Source organism: Asterias amurensis, chromosome 2 (genome assembly GCF_032118995.1).
Source record: "Asterias amurensis chromosome 2, ASM3211899v1".
NCBI classification, from domain to species: domain Eukaryota; kingdom Metazoa; phylum Echinodermata; class Asteroidea; order Forcipulatida; family Asteriidae; genus Asterias; species Asterias amurensis.
Window position 1 is genome coordinate 15,589,283 of NC_092649.1, and position 17,163 is coordinate 15,606,445.

The 17,163-nt window shown below is 38.7% G+C and overlaps 1 protein-coding gene across 3 annotated transcripts in view; it reads left to right on the forward strand.

The window, feature by feature from the left end:
* Nucleotides 1–17,163, forward strand: part of LOC139954108 (uncharacterized) — a 56,238-nt gene that overhangs the window by 11,620 nt on the left and 27,455 nt on the right. For all 3 annotated transcript variants that reach the window (XM_071953766.1, XM_071953767.1, XM_071953769.1), the window contains exons 11-28: nt 337–448; nt 1,445–1,590; nt 2,103–2,376; nt 3,513–3,610; nt 4,109–4,207; nt 4,884–5,021; nt 6,188–6,302; nt 7,119–7,235; nt 8,032–8,232; nt 9,072–9,184; nt 9,789–9,879; nt 10,804–10,941; nt 11,535–11,681; nt 12,676–12,735; nt 13,093–13,247; nt 14,168–14,261; nt 15,122–15,267; nt 16,320–16,494. In XM_071953766.1, the coding sequence (XP_071809867.1) occupies nt 337–448; nt 1,445–1,590; nt 2,103–2,376; nt 3,513–3,610; nt 4,109–4,207; nt 4,884–5,021; nt 6,188–6,302; nt 7,119–7,235; nt 8,032–8,232; nt 9,072–9,184; nt 9,789–9,879; nt 10,804–10,941; nt 11,535–11,681; nt 12,676–12,735; nt 13,093–13,247; nt 14,168–14,261; nt 15,122–15,267; nt 16,320–16,494 (2,419 nt within the window). The remainder of the gene's footprint in view (nt 1–336; nt 449–1,444; nt 1,591–2,102; nt 2,377–3,512; nt 3,611–4,108; nt 4,208–4,883; nt 5,022–6,187; nt 6,303–7,118; nt 7,236–8,031; nt 8,233–9,071; nt 9,185–9,788; nt 9,880–10,803; nt 10,942–11,534; nt 11,682–12,675; nt 12,736–13,092; nt 13,248–14,167; nt 14,262–15,121; nt 15,268–16,319; nt 16,495–17,163) is intronic.

The following is a 17,163-nucleotide window of genomic DNA, read 5'->3' on the forward strand; positions in this document are numbered from 1 at the left end:
TGCATGGTTTTCCTTTTACTTTGCGAACTAACACAGTCGGCCATTTTTGTGGGAGTCAACAATTTTACTCCCATAAATGGCCGACCGCGTTAGTCGACAAGGTAAAAGGAAAACCACGCAATTTCGAGTGATACTTGTGTGGATCATTATATTCTACTTTTTAAATATCTTTCTGTCCATATGCATTTAAAAACAAACAGTTACAAACGCTTTTCAAAGACCAACTCGACCGATCCAAGGCAACGTGTTCCTTTAAGTGTAGATTGTTGATTTCCATACAAGAAGCCAGTGATATTATTAGTATTATGACATATTCAATGGGTTTTTTGTTTGCAGAGCTAAGAAAGATCCATTGCAAGAGAAGACAATGACGAGTCTGTATCACGCTAACAATGTAGATGAGCTTCTTAGAGCCCAGAGTAGGTTCTTCTCAGTCAGTGACATCAATGTAAGTCAGCTTCCTTCTAGTAGTCACCTCACCTAGACCCAATTTCATTGCTCTGCTAACGGCCAAATTCTGCACTTGCGATCACCATTCTCCGCTTGCAGGGCAAGTGCTGAATTTCTGCCCTAGATGTAATGTGGAGCACGTATGCGCATCAGCCAATTTTCCCGCTAACCTGTGAAATACCCTTGACGTACTGTAAGTGCGGAATTCCCTGCTTCCGCAAGTGCTGATTCTTCACCTAGACCCAATTTCATTGCTCTGCTTACCACCGAATTCTGCACTTAGAATTAGAACTAGAATTATTTATTCAGCCAATGTTAAAAAGTTAAAAACTTAAAACATCGGAAGTTATAGTGTACCTCGAGCTCTCTAGATTTAACAATCTCAAAATACGTTTAAAAACATTGCGAAGAAAATACAAAAAAATAAAAATATATGCAAATATAACATAGTGTACAAAAAGCAGAAAACAAACTATATATGAAATGCTTACTACCTTTAAAATGCTTAAGACGCAATTAGAAGAGAGGAATGTGAAATAATCAGCTGCTGGGTGAAATTCGTCCTGCATTTTGGACCATTACAGTCACCATTCTCCCCTGGCAGGGCAAGCGTTGAATTTCTGCCCTAGCTGTGTAGCAAAGAAAGTCTAGTAATGTGGAGTACGCATGCGCACCAGCCAATTTCACCACTAATCCGTGAAATATGCTTGACATAAGCGCGGAAATCCCTGCTTCTGCAAGTGCTGATTCTTTGCTAAAAGTAAGCAGAGTCATGAAATCTTCTTCATGCTGAGTGGCCTATAAGCAGAGGTGCCGACTTTCCCCAACTCTGCATGAACAAGTTTTAAAATATCCCTGATTATGGAAATTTTGTCTTATTATTTTGAATGGAATTCTAAATTTATCTCTGATTGTTGTCCAAAATTTCCTTTTTTTATGTCTACAAAGTGAGCTAGAGATATTCATGCATGATTTTTGGTTTTATTTTGAGCAGAAGGTTCAGGATGCGATGAAGGAGCATGCCATTGCTGTGCGTGACCCGCCCCCAGTTCAGTCAGTGTCAGTGACTTCACACAGGACCACACTGGACACCAAGAATATCTGGCGTCAGATATACTCCAGTCCAGATCTGTTCAATACGTGAGTTTCTTACCACGGGCTTTTTTCAAAACCCTGGCATGTACTCCAGCTCTGGGCGTTGTTTATGCTTATTTATGAATGCTTTGCTTTGTTTGTTTTCACAGTCCTTGTTTATATATTTTTCGTAAGGATTTCATATTATAAATGCTATGATGATGCCTCTTTTGGAATAGCGCTATATAAGCACTTACTATTATTATTACTCTGTTTGATTTTGGAAACACTGTGCAAAGTTTACACTGCTTCAAAATTGACATTGGAGCCCAAAACCAGAGCCAACCCAAGGTATATAAAACGGCCCCAAATGCTCATTCTAATTGGACATGCAGTTCCTGCCTGTTCCAAGATCAAGACGGGTCTCACCGAGAGACTTTTATGTAAATTGAGACCTTTACACAAGCTTGATGTGGAACATTCCTCTTCTTAAAAAAAATAATTATAAGGCTAGCTTTTCAGCTGAACAATTGCAGATACATTTTCCAGTCATGTTTTGATTTCTTTCCTCTAAGCAGTTCAAGCTCAGAAGACGACATTGCTGTCACTGACTTTGAGGAGAAAGATACCGACAATGTAACCCTGGGTACTGGCTCGAGGGCGAGCAGCGCCCTCGCTTCCTCAAGACGTCGTAAGAAAGATGATGAAGAGGAGTATACATACACCAACGCGATGCAGATGCTGGGTCTTGAAGATGATGACAGCAGTCAACAAGACCCTACGATGATCCAAGGAGGTTATCTTTCTTACCTTCATCTGAGACATCTTAGAATCAGAGACTTGCAGAGAACAGTGAGTACTTTGAAATTAGTTTTAAAGTTGTCAGTGATGAAATCTGTCATACACGTAGATGTATATTCCACAAAAGTTTTGTTCCCATCAAACTTTTTTCTTCTGCTGCCACGCAGAAATTTACTGTGACTGGTGTTAGTGTAATTCTACAGTGTGTTCCGACTTGACTTAAATTCCATGACATTTGCATAGCATTTTACAGCGTGGTCACTGTAGGCTTACAGCGCAGAGCTGTTCCCATTGGACTTTTTAACAGCCCTGTAAAGTTACCATGGCTACGGTAAAGCTACCTTTCTTTTAAATAACCTACATTACCATATCATTTATATCATGTCCGGCTCATGACAAGATCAACTTCTGAAACCAAGACGCTCCAGAGTCATTTAGAACAACCTAATCAGTTAATTTTTAGACTTTCAGCACGGCCAGTGGCTCCTAACTGTTTCATACATTGAAATTTCCATGTACTTATTTCAATAATTTTGTACTTATTTCAATAATTTTGTACTTATTTCAATAATTTTGTACTTATTTCAATAATTTTGTACTTATTTCAATAATTTTGTACTTATTTCAATAATTTTCTGGAGTGCCTATCTGACACGGGTGTTAGAATCAAAGACTTGAAGAGTACAGTTGTCAATCTAGCCAGGAGCATTAATCATAATTTTGCTTTAAAGGGGAGGTACACGTTTGGGAATTGTCAAAGACCAGTCTTCTCACTTGGTGTATCCCCTCATAAGCATAAAATAACAAGCCCGTGAAAATTTGGGCTCAATCGGTCATCGAAGTTGCGAGAAAATGATGAAAGAAAAAACACCCTTGTTGGACAATCTGTGTGCTTTCAGATAGGAATAAAAGACTTCTAGCTAGAAGTCTTTTATTATTTTAGTGAGAAATTACCTCTTTCTCAAAAACTACGTTACTACGTTTCCCACAATGTTTAACACTATCAACAGCTCTCCAATGCTCGTTACCAAGTCAGTTTTTAAGTTAATATTTGTTATGAGTAATTACCAAACGTGTACCTTCCCTTTAAATGCAAGTAATCTATAGTAGAGTTTAATCATTATGATCATTATCCATGTAAATTGTATTTTATTCTTTGAGTGAGACTTCTTCTTACTTCCCATCAGTGTCTGAGTGTCTTGAACTACTTCCGATCTGTGGAACGATCTCTGACAATCAATGACGGTGGACTGTCTCTAGAAGGAAAACAGCAGAAGCGTGTCAGGTAATGACCTCTCATTCCAATAGAGTAGACCCTATGCAATGTACAGCGTGAGTCAAAATGAAGTTGACAGAGATTTATAATTTCAAAACAAAACAATAACTGACACTCAAAACCCCAGTGAAGCACATATTTAAAACAATCATTCTTTCGTGGTTATCTTAAAAAAAAAATGAAACAAATTGACAGTTTCTTAGAGAAGTTTAGCTTGTTTTACAGAAAGCTTTCATGTTTGTAGCTGTCATGGAATGTTAATGCTAGACTGAATCTAAACATCTTAGTAAAAGTAGCAAAGGGCATAAAATGCTTACTTTTGTTTTGTCAAGTAACATATCTACTTAGAAACCATAGCTTTTGAACTTTGGTTGTCTTTACAGCAGAGTTCTTGCATCAGGTGTATGTGTCATCATTGACAGACGTGGCACACTAGAAGTATTCAATATTATTTTATTATTGTTACTCACCGTACTCATCATGTTTTTGTTTTTACATTGAAAGCAGTAAGCAGAATCATAAGCAGGGACTTAACGATGGTGGGCTTGGAGGAGGAGGCGGTCTTGGTAGCCATGGTTACCTTCACTATACACCAGCTGAATTCAAGTAAGTTTTTCTACTTAGATCATTTGGCTCAAATGCCTCCAGCAGGGCCAGTGCTGCTCAAGCAGGAAATATTGCTTAAAGACTTTCTGCTAAGCAGAAATGAGCAGGATACCAGTCACAAATTGTACATGTGTCATGGTGGTTTGGCTGGTAACCTTATTCTGTTAAGCAAAATTTTGTTCCGCTTGGTAACTTGTTCTGCTTAAAGACACTGGACACTATTGGTAATTGTCAAAGACTAGTCTTCACAGTTGGTGTATCGATCAACATATGCATAAAATAACAAACCTATGAAAATTTGAGCTCAATCGGTCATCGAACTTGCGAGATAATGAAAGAAAAAACACCCTTGTCACACGAAGTTGTGTGCCTTTAGATGGTTGATTTCGAGACCTCAAGTTCTAAACCTGAGGTCTCAAAATCCAATTCGTGGAAAATTACTTCTTTCTCGAAAACTATGGCACTTCAGAGGGAGCCATTTTTCACAGTGTTTTATACCACCAACCTCTCCCCATTTCTCGTCACCAAGAAAGGTTTTATGCCAATAAATTTTTTGAGTAATTACCAATAGTGTCCAGTCACCTTAAAAGGTGACTTATATTTTGTAAGGAAATTCTTAGTTTTTTTTTATTTACAAATACCTGCCTTTAAAATAAAATAACTTTTTTGTTTTCAGAATCAGTGAGTCTGATTTTATGGAGTTCTCTGAAGTTGAGAATCATGATGATTTCTACTCTGTTGATGAAGGGAGAGTTCACGTTCAGGATCAGCGTGGGTACTACGTCATCTATCAAGCAGCATTAGATGATTTCAAGTAAGTACTACCCTCGCCCCTCTTGAACCCACCCAATTGTGATTTTAAAAAAGGGACACAAAAAATGAATGGTTTGATATATCAAAATCCCCTTTAAATTATGTCTTTGGTCTCGCTCCCCCCCACCCCCCCAAAAGGAAATGTTTAGTTGCCAATGTACATTTTGATAAAATAGAATTAGCTTTAGCAAACAACTTACCAACCAAAAGGATCGATCTATGGTATAAAGTTGTGTTGTCACAACCTCATTCCCAGGGATGATCGATCTTACCGCGCCATTTTTTCCCCAGCATGCCTTGCCTGATCATAACCCCTGGAATTGGCAAATTTAAATGTGCTATATGCTAGCACATTAAAATGAGCCATAAATGAGTGTACATATTCATTTTTCAATCTTTTCTACGTGCGCACGCATGTCTTTCGTTTTAAAGAATGTTTTTGTTTTTGTTTTTTAAAAACATGTTCACGTCATAAAAAACGCGGGCGTGATCAACATTTTAAAAAACTACGCGCGCCTGACTTGACATCTTATGCATAACCAATTTCCTGAGCCAATCAGCGTTGTTTCCCAGTACATGCCTCCCAGGGGTTAGTGACGAGAGGTATCAATACGGCGCGCTGCCCATGGTAGCGAGGCTGTCCCAGGGGTTAGTGACGAGAGGTATCGATACGGCGCGCTGCCCATGGTAGCGAGGCTGTCCCAGGGGTTAGTGACGAGAGGTATCGATACGGCGCGCTGCCCATGGTAGCGAGGCTGTCCCAGGGGTTAGTGACGAGAGGTATCGATACGGCGCGCTGCCCATGGTAGCGAGGCTGTCCCTGGGGTTAGTGACGAGAGGTATCGATACGGCGCGCTGCCCATGGTAGCGAGGCTGGTGTTGTCATAATTAGCCTTGGAGAAAGACTTGAAACGTCAGGCCATTAACTATTTTTTGGCAATGTACATTATGATACATTCCTTCTTTGTATTCTATCCATTGGGTTTTAAATAGTATCGTTATTAAGTTAGCTTTTTTGAGAGTCCTTCACAACCAGAATAAATAAAATGAAAAATGAAAGTTGAATGTTTCATATGACCAAGTGATTACAATGTCAACAAAGGAAGGGACAAGTTGAGGTCAGATATTTCAGGTCATCACTAATTGGTGTTAATTCATTTCTTTCAGGAAATTGGAAAAGGACCTGTTATTGGTGGCCACCACTTACATTGAGAAAGACAGAGAAAATAGAAGCCGTAAAACAGGATTAGGGAAAAGTAGCTCACAAGGGCGTAAGAGACAGGTACTTCAGTTAATTATAGCATTAGAAACAGGTGCAACGGCCTAGAAGCCATTTTGGTGTTTGTTATTGTGCATTATTGACTATGTTGGAAATTATATAAATTTAGGGTACAATTGTGACCTGTATTTTTTGGGTTGCCATTGTTAAAACGAATAAACATCTAAAGGCAGTGGACACTATTGGTAATTACTCAAAATAATTATTAGCATAAAATCCTACTTTGTTACGAGTAATGGGTAGAGGTTGATAGTATAAAACATTGTGAGAAACGGCTCCCTCTGAAGTAACATAGTTTTCGAGAAAGAAGTAATTTTCCACGAATTGGATTTTGAGACCTCAGAATTAGATTTTGAGGTCTCAAAATCAACCATCTAAAAGCACACAACTTCGTGTGACAAGGGTGTTTTTTTTATTCATTATTATCTCGCAACTTCGACAACCAATTGAGCTCAAATTTTCACAGGTTTGTTATTTTATGCATATGTTGAGATACACCAAGTGAGAAGACTGGTGTCCAGAGTCTTTCATGTGTCCATGTGATCAATTTATCACAAAATAAATGGTACATGAAAGGATTAAGCCAGGGCCCAATTTCATAAAGCCTGTAAGTGCAAAAATTTGCTTAGCATGAAGTTTCTTCCTTGATAAAAACAGGATTACCAACCAAGTTGCCACATGACTTTCAGGATAAGCAAACAACAGCTGAATACCAGTATCAAGCAATATGCAACAAATGGAAATTGCATGCTGAGCAAATTTTTGTGCTTACAGGCTTTATGAAATTGGGCCCTGATCATTTCGTTTAATTTTTTTCAGAGCCAGGCAGCAGGAGATGTTGACTTACCTAGTTATGGTCATCAGCAGGTGGATCGATTTGCGGTCCTGTTAGACTTATGGGCCAATGAGACGGCATTCCTAGAGAGTAAACGACAGGTTTGTAGTAAATTTCCTGTTTTTTGCCGTTTGCTGTTTTTCTTTGAATATTGTTCTAAAAGAAGTTGGTTATACAAATAGTTTGTGTAGTTTTGTATATCAATGAGATTTGACTAAAATTCCTCCCCCATGAAAAAAAGGGAAAGAAAAAAGGTTTATAGTAATTCATTCATTTTTGCAGCATACAACACGAAATGTTTGGTCATAGATTGGTTGTTGCCTGGAACAAGCTGCTGTGTCATATCAGGGAAGTGGCGTCTACTGCCACCTTCAAGCGCCATCTGAAAACTTGCCTATTTTCAAGCTTATGATCTGTTTGTTTTAATTTATTTTCCTCTACATTTTTTTGGTTAAATTCTGCTGTTGAACGTGAGGTGCTGTGTTCCTTGTAGAGTGCTAAAAGGACCCATATTTAATGAAAATGATGTGTTTGATATCATCATGTTGTCCGCAGCCGGGATCCCTGGAGGTGTCTCCAATCTTCCTTGTTCTCTATGCAGGCAGCCAACTCTGTTGTGGTCTCTGCCCCAGCATCTCTCCTCAGGACACTGATATAGCTCAACCTCTGTCTTTCAGATATATACCTTAATCATGCTGTCACCATCTTGGTCATGTTCCCTGTTTCCATTAACAGTAATGAATACTAACATTTATTGTGTATGGCACCAGACTATTATTTCGTCCAGCCTCAGTTTGGTTACAATGAGTTGGAATGAGGTAAAATCAAGAAGACCACACCGTGATAAAGGTCTATAATATAAACTAACTGATGACATTATCTTTTATTATCTTTCAGTTGTTTGATGTCTACTTAGAGGCCTATCAACACGTTTTTGACATGCATGAGAAACGCTCCCTGGCTCAGGTCATTACTAACGTAGCTTATCAACGACCCCGGTTTGACCTGAAGGCAGATTACTTTGTGCGTACGTATCGCGCGGAGTGTCGCTGCCTACGTCTTCACTGCAGCTTGGTCAAGTCGGTGCTAGACCAACAGGTAAAGGAATAAATCTTTAAAATTCTGAGGTTTTGTAGGGCTAGGAGTTAATTTTTTGTCTGTCACCCCTTGAAAAAAAATCAACTGCCTACATTAGGGCTAAACAGCTCAGTTAGATCCAGAAGTTGTCAGATTCAAGTCCCGCTCTAGCATTGTATTTCATTTATTAGCAAGGGCAAATCGAGTCCAAACTGTTATGGGGTGGCTCAAATCTGTCCAAGATGGAGCTTGCTGGCCCCCGTTAAACAGCGGATACATGATAATTTCAATATTTTAACTTTTACCCTCTTTTGGCCAAACGGACATCGTAGATACGGATTTATAACCATTTAACGCTTAAAAGTTGCATTTGGTAATAAATAATTCAAGTCAAAAATGCACCTCTTTTTCAGCCGAGAGTCAAAAAACGGCTTATCTATTTTAATGACCCCTTAACGTCAGTGGCGATTTTCCCCTAATTGGGTTTGAACACAGTTCTCCAGCTTTGGCAAACTGAGGGCGCTATTTTCCACATCAAATAGCCGCCAATGACATCACGATTCCTTTGTCGCTCGGGTTTGTTTGACCTTGCGTTTTTCAGAATTTTGGCTTGGAGTGTTTCGGGGAAAAAACATTTTTACCATGTTTTCACGTGAGCTACGAGACTCGTTATATGTTTTTTTCTGTTTCCCGTGGACTGCATCTATTACAAAAATGTAACAACTATAACTTTCTGAGCATTCTGTTGACGCTGTTTAACATATCTACTAGAACATTGATCCTATGTTGCAGACCTTTTAGCCAGCAATGACTCTCACCCCTGATTATGTTTCCACACCTGTTGTTTTCTTTTTTTATAGATCAGTGATCAGAGAGAGTATATCCAGAAGGTCTGTCGAGATGGCAGTGACCATCAAGTTGGGAAGCCGTTTAAGATTATCCCTAAACAGCCAGTCTCCATCAACCTCAGCAGGTAATGCATCTTATAACATTGTGACCGCTGCTTTTTCTTTCTAATCAGAAATTGCACATAAAGTGTATTGAACACATTTTTACAACATTTTAACTTGGGTTTATAGACCTGAGTTTGTCCCCATTTTGAGAAGGAATCTATCTCTAGCCCCCTGGCACAACAAGCAGTGCACTCACATGCACGTATATTTTGTCCGCTTTTTTGGAAGTCAACATTTTGCACAAACATGCACAAAAGATTTGACTCCCAAATTGATGGAAATTGTAGATGCATTGTTGTTCGGAGGAGTGTTTCGTGTTGTGTACAGGGTCTATACAACTCGATAGAGAAAATCAATAAAAAGAAACGCTACAGGTACGCAGATGTCAGATGTCACGCACACATTTGTACCTGCAAAGAACAGCTATCGTCCAACGATCTTGCTCCGTTTGGTCTCCTTTTGAGAGTGTGAGGTCTAGTGGAAAATGAGTACATCACAAACTGACTTTGACACTGGAGCCCCTATGTAAAGCATTTTTTTTAAATGAGGCTCTGGTGGGTAAGAATGAAAGTTGATCAACGCTGACCAATTCAACTCTATATGTTGTTGTGTTGTAATTTGTAGGTCAGCTTTGCAGTATGTCTATCTGCTGGAGTTTCATCCCAGTCTAGCCCTGGCTAGTAGAATACCACAGGCTCTAACACATGTATTCAATGTAAGTAATGATAATGATAATAAAATTACAATTTATATAGCGTCCATCCATGAAATGTGCTCATGTAGCCACTTTCACGAAATGCTGAATTATTCCTATCTCGTATTAAGACGAGCAAAGTCCTGACTTAGGATGACTTCAATGCACCCTACGTCTATAGATACGGAACTTAACTCATCCTAAGTCTTAAGATTAATTTAAAGTTAGGAGTTTGGTGAAATCAATGGCTGGGTGCTTAGCAATTAAAAAAAAACAAAAAAAAACAATCCATACAGTTTTAAAATCTTAGAGAAAATACAGTAAAGAGTATATTGTAGTAGAGTTCCTTCTCTTTATGTAGCAGTGAGAGTATAAAACATGATTTAACCTTTAATTATTGTGTTTTAGTGTGTTTTCATATATACTTCATACAGTTTCGCTATTCCTATCGGTGGAGAGCGCGTCACATGGGTGTGTATAAACCTTTGTTTATGACCAGTAAAAAGTGTTAATTCATGGGCATGACACGCGATCTTGCGCCTGTTCTTATAAGGCAGTTTCTTCATTCCTATTGGTCAAGAGCAACGGCTGAAACAGTTGTGCCAGATCATGTGATGCACGCGAGGCGCACAGCATTCCCTTATAAGCTGTTGTTTACCCGAGGGCGGAGGAGGGCTCCACCATTTCATAGCTGGAGGGGTGTTGTTTCGAAAGAAATCATTTAACAATTATAATTTTTGCATTTGTTTTACTTTTTGACAAAAAAGTGATGATGTTTTTTACCAAAAAGGTTTTTATGAATGGGAATCAAAGTGTGTTGAATCGGTTTTCAACTAGTGGTTTAAACCCGCCGAGACGTGGTTCTTTATAATTTACCTCGACTTCGTCAAGGTTAAGGTCAGGTGTTCCTATGGTGCAATAAAGTTCTTTTTTTTATGATTTCAGGAATTAGTGCAGGTCCATCAGCCCCGCAATGTTACAGAGACTATTTTGATAGAGAAGAAGATCTTGGAGATAGCTCAGAGGCAATGGGATCATCTTCAACCGATTGGTAGCACTTTCTCCAATCAGATACAGAGAGATGTAAGTATATCTAAATTGCTTCAAAACGACAATTAAATCTATATTTGGTTTGCGGTAACACTATGTGTGTAGCTACTTGCCAGGTAGAGTTTGTTCTTGGAGAACTGTCTCCTGACGATGACTAGAGCAAGCTAGTCGCAACGTTGAGACCAATTAAATGTTTCCTCCGCAGTAGCGCAGATAATTTTTATCCCATAAGCTAAAGTAGTAGCCCCAGCCTATTTTCTATACCATCCGCCCGGGATAATAGTTAAAAAGCAGGAGTTCTTTTCATAACTGAGAAGTCTCCAGAACACCCGAACAATCTACTCCGCGGTACTAGAATAAAGAAAGACAGTCCTCCAAAGAACTTATATTCATTATATTCTACTTTTAAAATATCTTTCTAATCATATGCATTTTATAACAAATGGTTACAAACGCTTTTCAAAGACCAACCCGACTGATCCAAGGCAAGGTGTTCCTTGTAAGGCGTACACAGTGTACGCCTACTGTTTGTATAGGATTAAAACATGTCTGTTTCCTTTAAGAGTACAATACCCAGAGTCTGAATAATACACACATTGCTAGTAATCATTATTCTGTTACTTCAGTTGTTTGCAGATGTTTTTGCGGAGGATCCTTCCTTCATATGTGACATCGGTCAATCACAGATGACCTCTCTGGATGCTGCGGCTGGACGGAGAACACCTAAGGAGCGGAAAGCCGACTTACTCAAGATATGGTCAAGACTTCTTGAGGTAACTTTGAATGACGCTGCCATTCCGAGCGTGGACATATTGCTAATGCAAAGCTTTAAAGCCATTGGACCCTTTCGGTACAGAAAAAAAAAAAAAGTTCACAGATTTACAAATAATTTACAGGGTTTACAGAAGGTAATGGTGAAAGACTTCTCTTGAAATATTAGTCCATGAAATGCTTTACTTTTTGAGAAAACGGTAAAACAATATAAATTCTCGTTAACGAGAATTACGGATTTGTTATAAACACATGTCATGACACGGCGAAACGCGCGAAAACAGGAGTAAGTTTTCCCGTTATTTTCTCCCGACTCCGATGTCCGATTGAGCCTAGATTTCCACAGGTTTGTTATTTGATATAGAAGTTGTGATACACGAAGTGTGGGCCTTGGACAATACTGTTTACCGAAAGGGTCCAATGGCTTTAAAAACCCAGGATATGTTAATAACTATCATGTATAGAGTGCATTTCACAATCTCAATGCAATTTCAATGTCGCAATGCGCTTTACATTCGTGCCCTGATCATTTGGCCAATAACATTGCATAAATCTTTCTCAGCTCCCTGGGGAGTATACAGCTGCCTGGAGCTCCAAATACCTTTTGAGGTACCCATTTATACCCCTGGGCGAGTTGCTCAAGAACACAAGTATCACAAATCCTACTTAAAGGCAGTGGACACCTCAAAAAAATTATCAGCATAAAACCTCACTTGGTAACGAGTAATAGTGACGTAGTTTTCAAGAAAGAAGTAATTTTCCATGAATTTGACTTTGAGACCTTAGATTTAAAATTTGAGGTCTCGAAGTCAACATCTGAAATCACACAAGTTATCTCGCAACTCCGACGACCAATCAAGCTCAAATTTTCACAGGTTTGTTATTGTATGCATATGTTGAGATACACCAAGTGAGAAGACTGGTCTTTGATAATAAACAATAGTGTCCAGTGTCTTTAACTACACTGTCTTTTGATTTGATTATTTTGACCTGCAGACCGTAACTCTAAGACATCGGCTCGTTGAAACCGCTGGTGAAACAGAACTTCTCTCAAAGGTATGCTTATATGTGATAAATTAGCAATGTTAACTACACCATTTTACACAGATGTTGATGTTGTTCTGAATGTTGAATCCTAAATAATTAGATGGTATTGGACAAATAATTGAGCATCAAGGAGCAAGATTGAGTGATGACTTTTTATATAACTTGCAATTTAAATTACGCATGTATGGTCTGTTTTTCCTGCGAGGGTGTGGCGGGGACGGGGGCAGGGTGTGACAGGAATGCTTCCCCATTACAGTCTGAGGACAAGACGGCCACCGACGAAAGTCTATGCCGGTTCATGATGACAATGTAGTGAAAGCCACTAGCTTTAATTCAATGGTTATTTGTATTAATTCCTTCTTACAGCTGTACAGAGAGCAAGCGGGTGAGATGGGATTTGATGCGTGTCATCTATTCCTGAGATGCGTTCAATTTGAGTTTGCATCTCACAAGGAGAACGCTGACCAACCACCTCCTCTATTTATCACTGCGCTTCATGAGGATGACACCAATGTTGACCGGTAATAATAATAATAGTAATAAATAAGGGAATCAATGTGTGGTGAAGAAGTTTTCAACTAGTGGTTTAATCCCAATGAGGCCTGGTTCTGATAATTTTACCGAGACAAAGTCGAGGTAAACTATCCAGAACCAGATAAAGGCCCTCTGCCGCCCTTGGGTAAGGGAATACTTATAAGGGAATGCTGTGCGCGTCGAGTGATGTGGCACAACTGTCTAGGCCATTGCTCTCGACCAATAGGAATGAAGAAACTGTCTTATAATAACAGTCACAAGCTCGCGTGTCACGCCCTTGTTTCAACAATTTTTACCGGTCATTAACAAAGGTTTACACACACCCACGTGACGCCCTCTCCACCAATAGGAATAGCGAAACTGTCCGTGGTATTTATAAATAGAGATTTGTATTGCGCGATTCAACTGCGCACTACATCAAGAAGTGTTACAAACAAAAGATAAAAAGTACTGACAAATACTACTTAAGAAATTTACTCACAGGCACTATTCATTAAAAGCAAGATTTAAAAGAATAGTCTTTAATTTTCGCTTAAAAATATCAGTGGATTGAGAGTGTTGAATGGCAGATGGCAGTTCATTCCAGGTAGTCAATTTTACTGACAGAAATGTTTCTCCTATTCAAATTTGGGGGGATAAAAAATCTTTTTACACTTCAAAATGTGTTTCTATACAATAAAATTTACATGTGAAAGTTTCATGTCAAAAGGTGATAGTGTGTTTGAGATATCGGCAACAATCCTGAGCGAATATGTTGACACACAAAGAGTAATTCCTATTAGGAATACACACATTTTGTTTGCTAAGCAGGGATCCTTAAAGGAGTGATATTGTTTTGCTTATCTTGGTTCTAAGTTTAATGCTTTTAAAGAAAAGTTGTAGAAATCTTCGTGGTTTTGTATTTTAGATATGTGCCTTCAAGTTTATTTCTGTCTATTCATGAACTGGATGAGAAGCATGTTGGACAGTTCAGCTTCCGGAGTAAAGATGGTTTCCTTAAGGTAAGAGTGACTTGCTGACGTACCTAGCGGGTTTGTTGAGACGCTTACCGTGATCTTCAATTGATACTTGATTTGAAAGCACCCCCAAAAAAGTCATAACCAGTTCAAAGCTGAAGTTACAAAGTGATATAAAATATCAGTAGTTTAAGGTCAGAAAACAGTTTTAGCATTCCTCTTAAGTGTTCGTGACATTTAACCTTTGCAAGTCTCACAATTTCCAATTCCACCTTCCTTCAAATCCACTTTCTTTTTTTGTAGATTTTTCCTTTACCCATTTATGCGAATATTTTTATTTAGATTCCAGTAGCTGTACATTTAATTTGGTCCTCACATTTCTTTTGTGTAGTCCTTTGATTAGGTTTACCCATAGAGCAAACAACCTAGGTCTTCTTTTAAAGAATGGTTTGTTTTAAAAATTGTTTCATTCTTGCTTGTCAACTCAAGAGAAAACAATCAAGAATAGGTATGTTTTAGAACATTTATAAATCTGCTCAGCGCCCGAACGAAGAAAAATTGACCATATCGGTTTAACGTGCCAGCGCTCTACCATCACATTTACCATCATGTTAATTTCTTTGTTCAACCCAAAACCATTTACAATTTACCAAGTCAGTTTCACCTTGTTGATTGTTGTCACTCTAAGTGAATTGTTTGCAGTGTCATACCAGCTCTAGAATTGCAAAGGTTGTGGGTTTGAATCCCACCCGAGTAATATGCCTGGATTTTTGTTCACAGAACTCGGGGGAAAGTACTGAGTATACAGTGCTAACACACTCATTGGTGCATGGGTAAAACCTAAATGAATATTCTACAGTAAGAGAAATATTTGCATAATTAGTTATTGTTGTGTGTGTTTCTAGATGATGAAAGGAACTGCTCTAGATAACCTACAGGTAATTCTAATGGCCCAGGTCATCCATAAGAATGCCTTGCTTGCTGCTGTACAACAGAGTAGTGTGTGCTCCTTCTTTAAGGAAGATGGTCAAGACGACGGCCCAAAAGCAAGGTATGTAGAGAAGATGCTGGCTCAATAACAATTATAAAAATATAAAGTTCCTACGCTCAAATTTGACTCTATGTCCGGCTTGGGTGCCGCGCACTGCTTTTCACAGTGAAAAGGCTGCAAGTATGAACTGGCCTTTATCAGGCTTGCCCATTTTTGGAGCAGCATGAACAGTGAGTGCACGAGGTGGTGGTTCGAACATCAGAGGGCGCTTGGAGCTGGAGCCCAAGTCGAGGTTAACTGCTGACAGCTATGCCAGAAAAGACTGGATTGAACACTTTCTCTTAAAAGTGTACTTTTTTTTTACTTTACATAAGTAAAACTGTGGGCTGTGTTCATCATCTTCTGTACACAGGTATTTTCAGGCTTACAGGTCACTTATAAAAAAATTATTATCAAAACTGAGACAAAACTTTCCTTTTGTACTGGGCTAGCAATGACGGTTCTCCAAAAACTTACACTTGCAAGACTTTGTGAGCTTTACTAAAATTGATAGTAAGCTTTTTTTTTTAGGTATGGTGGATATTATAGGAGTGCACTGTTGGTTTTGGTGTATCAGACTAATTTACCCCAAACCAAATAGTGTCATAGTATTGTGCACATCCATCATACATGTATCTTAAAATGTCTTTATACTTTGTCTTATTTATTTTCAGTTTAAACTGTTCTGCCATCTTGTCGCTTCTATTACGAATTCGTTGTGTCGTGTATTAGGTTCATCTGTCCTTTTTGTCTCTCTGTCTGTCTGTCTGTCTGTCTGGTTGTCTCGTTTTCTTGTCTGTCTGGCTGTTTTTTTACAAGCTTATTCTCACCAAATTGGCCCCATACTCTATTTATTTATTCATGTTTACTCTTAAAGAAATGTTTTGCTTTACTCCGTAAAACATGTAACTGTTGTTATTCTTTTATGAGAGTATGAAAACAAATGTATTCTTGAATTGGAAAAATTGAATTGAATACCTTCTTTTATCTGGGATAGCATTGCCAGTTCTTCAAAGCACTATTGCAGGACTTTGTGAACTTTATACCATAATATCACTATCTTCCTTTATCAGCGGGAGGAAGTCCCCAACGACGGACTCTCGCAGCGAGAGGAGTTCTGTACTTACTACCCAGAGTGCTAATCCAATGGCAACCACTGCCTCCGTTATCTTTGCTGCTAAGCTCAAGTCATCCATGGAGAGCCACAAGAGATCACCAGAATCGTTTGTTTCTCTGCAGCTAGAAAAGGTACCTCATCATATGGTTTAAATCATTGGTACTAATTGGCAGCAAATTGCGCCACAGCATAACATGGTGCTATGTTAAAGTTGTAAGTCTCATAATTCAATGGGCCATATTATTGACTGTGTGAGGGCGCTCAAGTATATGTTCATCACTTCCGAGGTATACGCGATTTGTCGTGCACAGTTTCAATAGGCGTTCTGTCACTTTTGTTGCGCCGTAGTTTTTATTTGCTTTAAGAGTCTTATTGTCCATGATGGATTAGATGTCTATGTTAATATGCTCCAAGATTTAATAACTGTTTGGAGTATGAATGAATATACCCCCAGAAGTGATTGAGAGCGCCCACACCCGGCCAAAAATATGGCCCATTGTAGTCCCACATGCCTTGCAGGAAAATACTGTATGTTAAAGGTCCTTGAGCGTCATTGAGTGATGAATGTGCACGCTATATAAGAAGCCTCTATTAGTATTACCTCGCCATTTGTGTTTAAAAGGTTGGGTTACTTTTTTGTACAGGACAAAACACAAACGTCTAGCACTAAACTTACATAACTTAAAGATTATGATAGTAAAAAGCTTCTCTTAAAATATTAATTGCTGGGTGCAGAAATTTTAGAAATTAGTAAAACGATTTCATTAAAATAATTTGTGTCATGTATTTTAGCATGTACA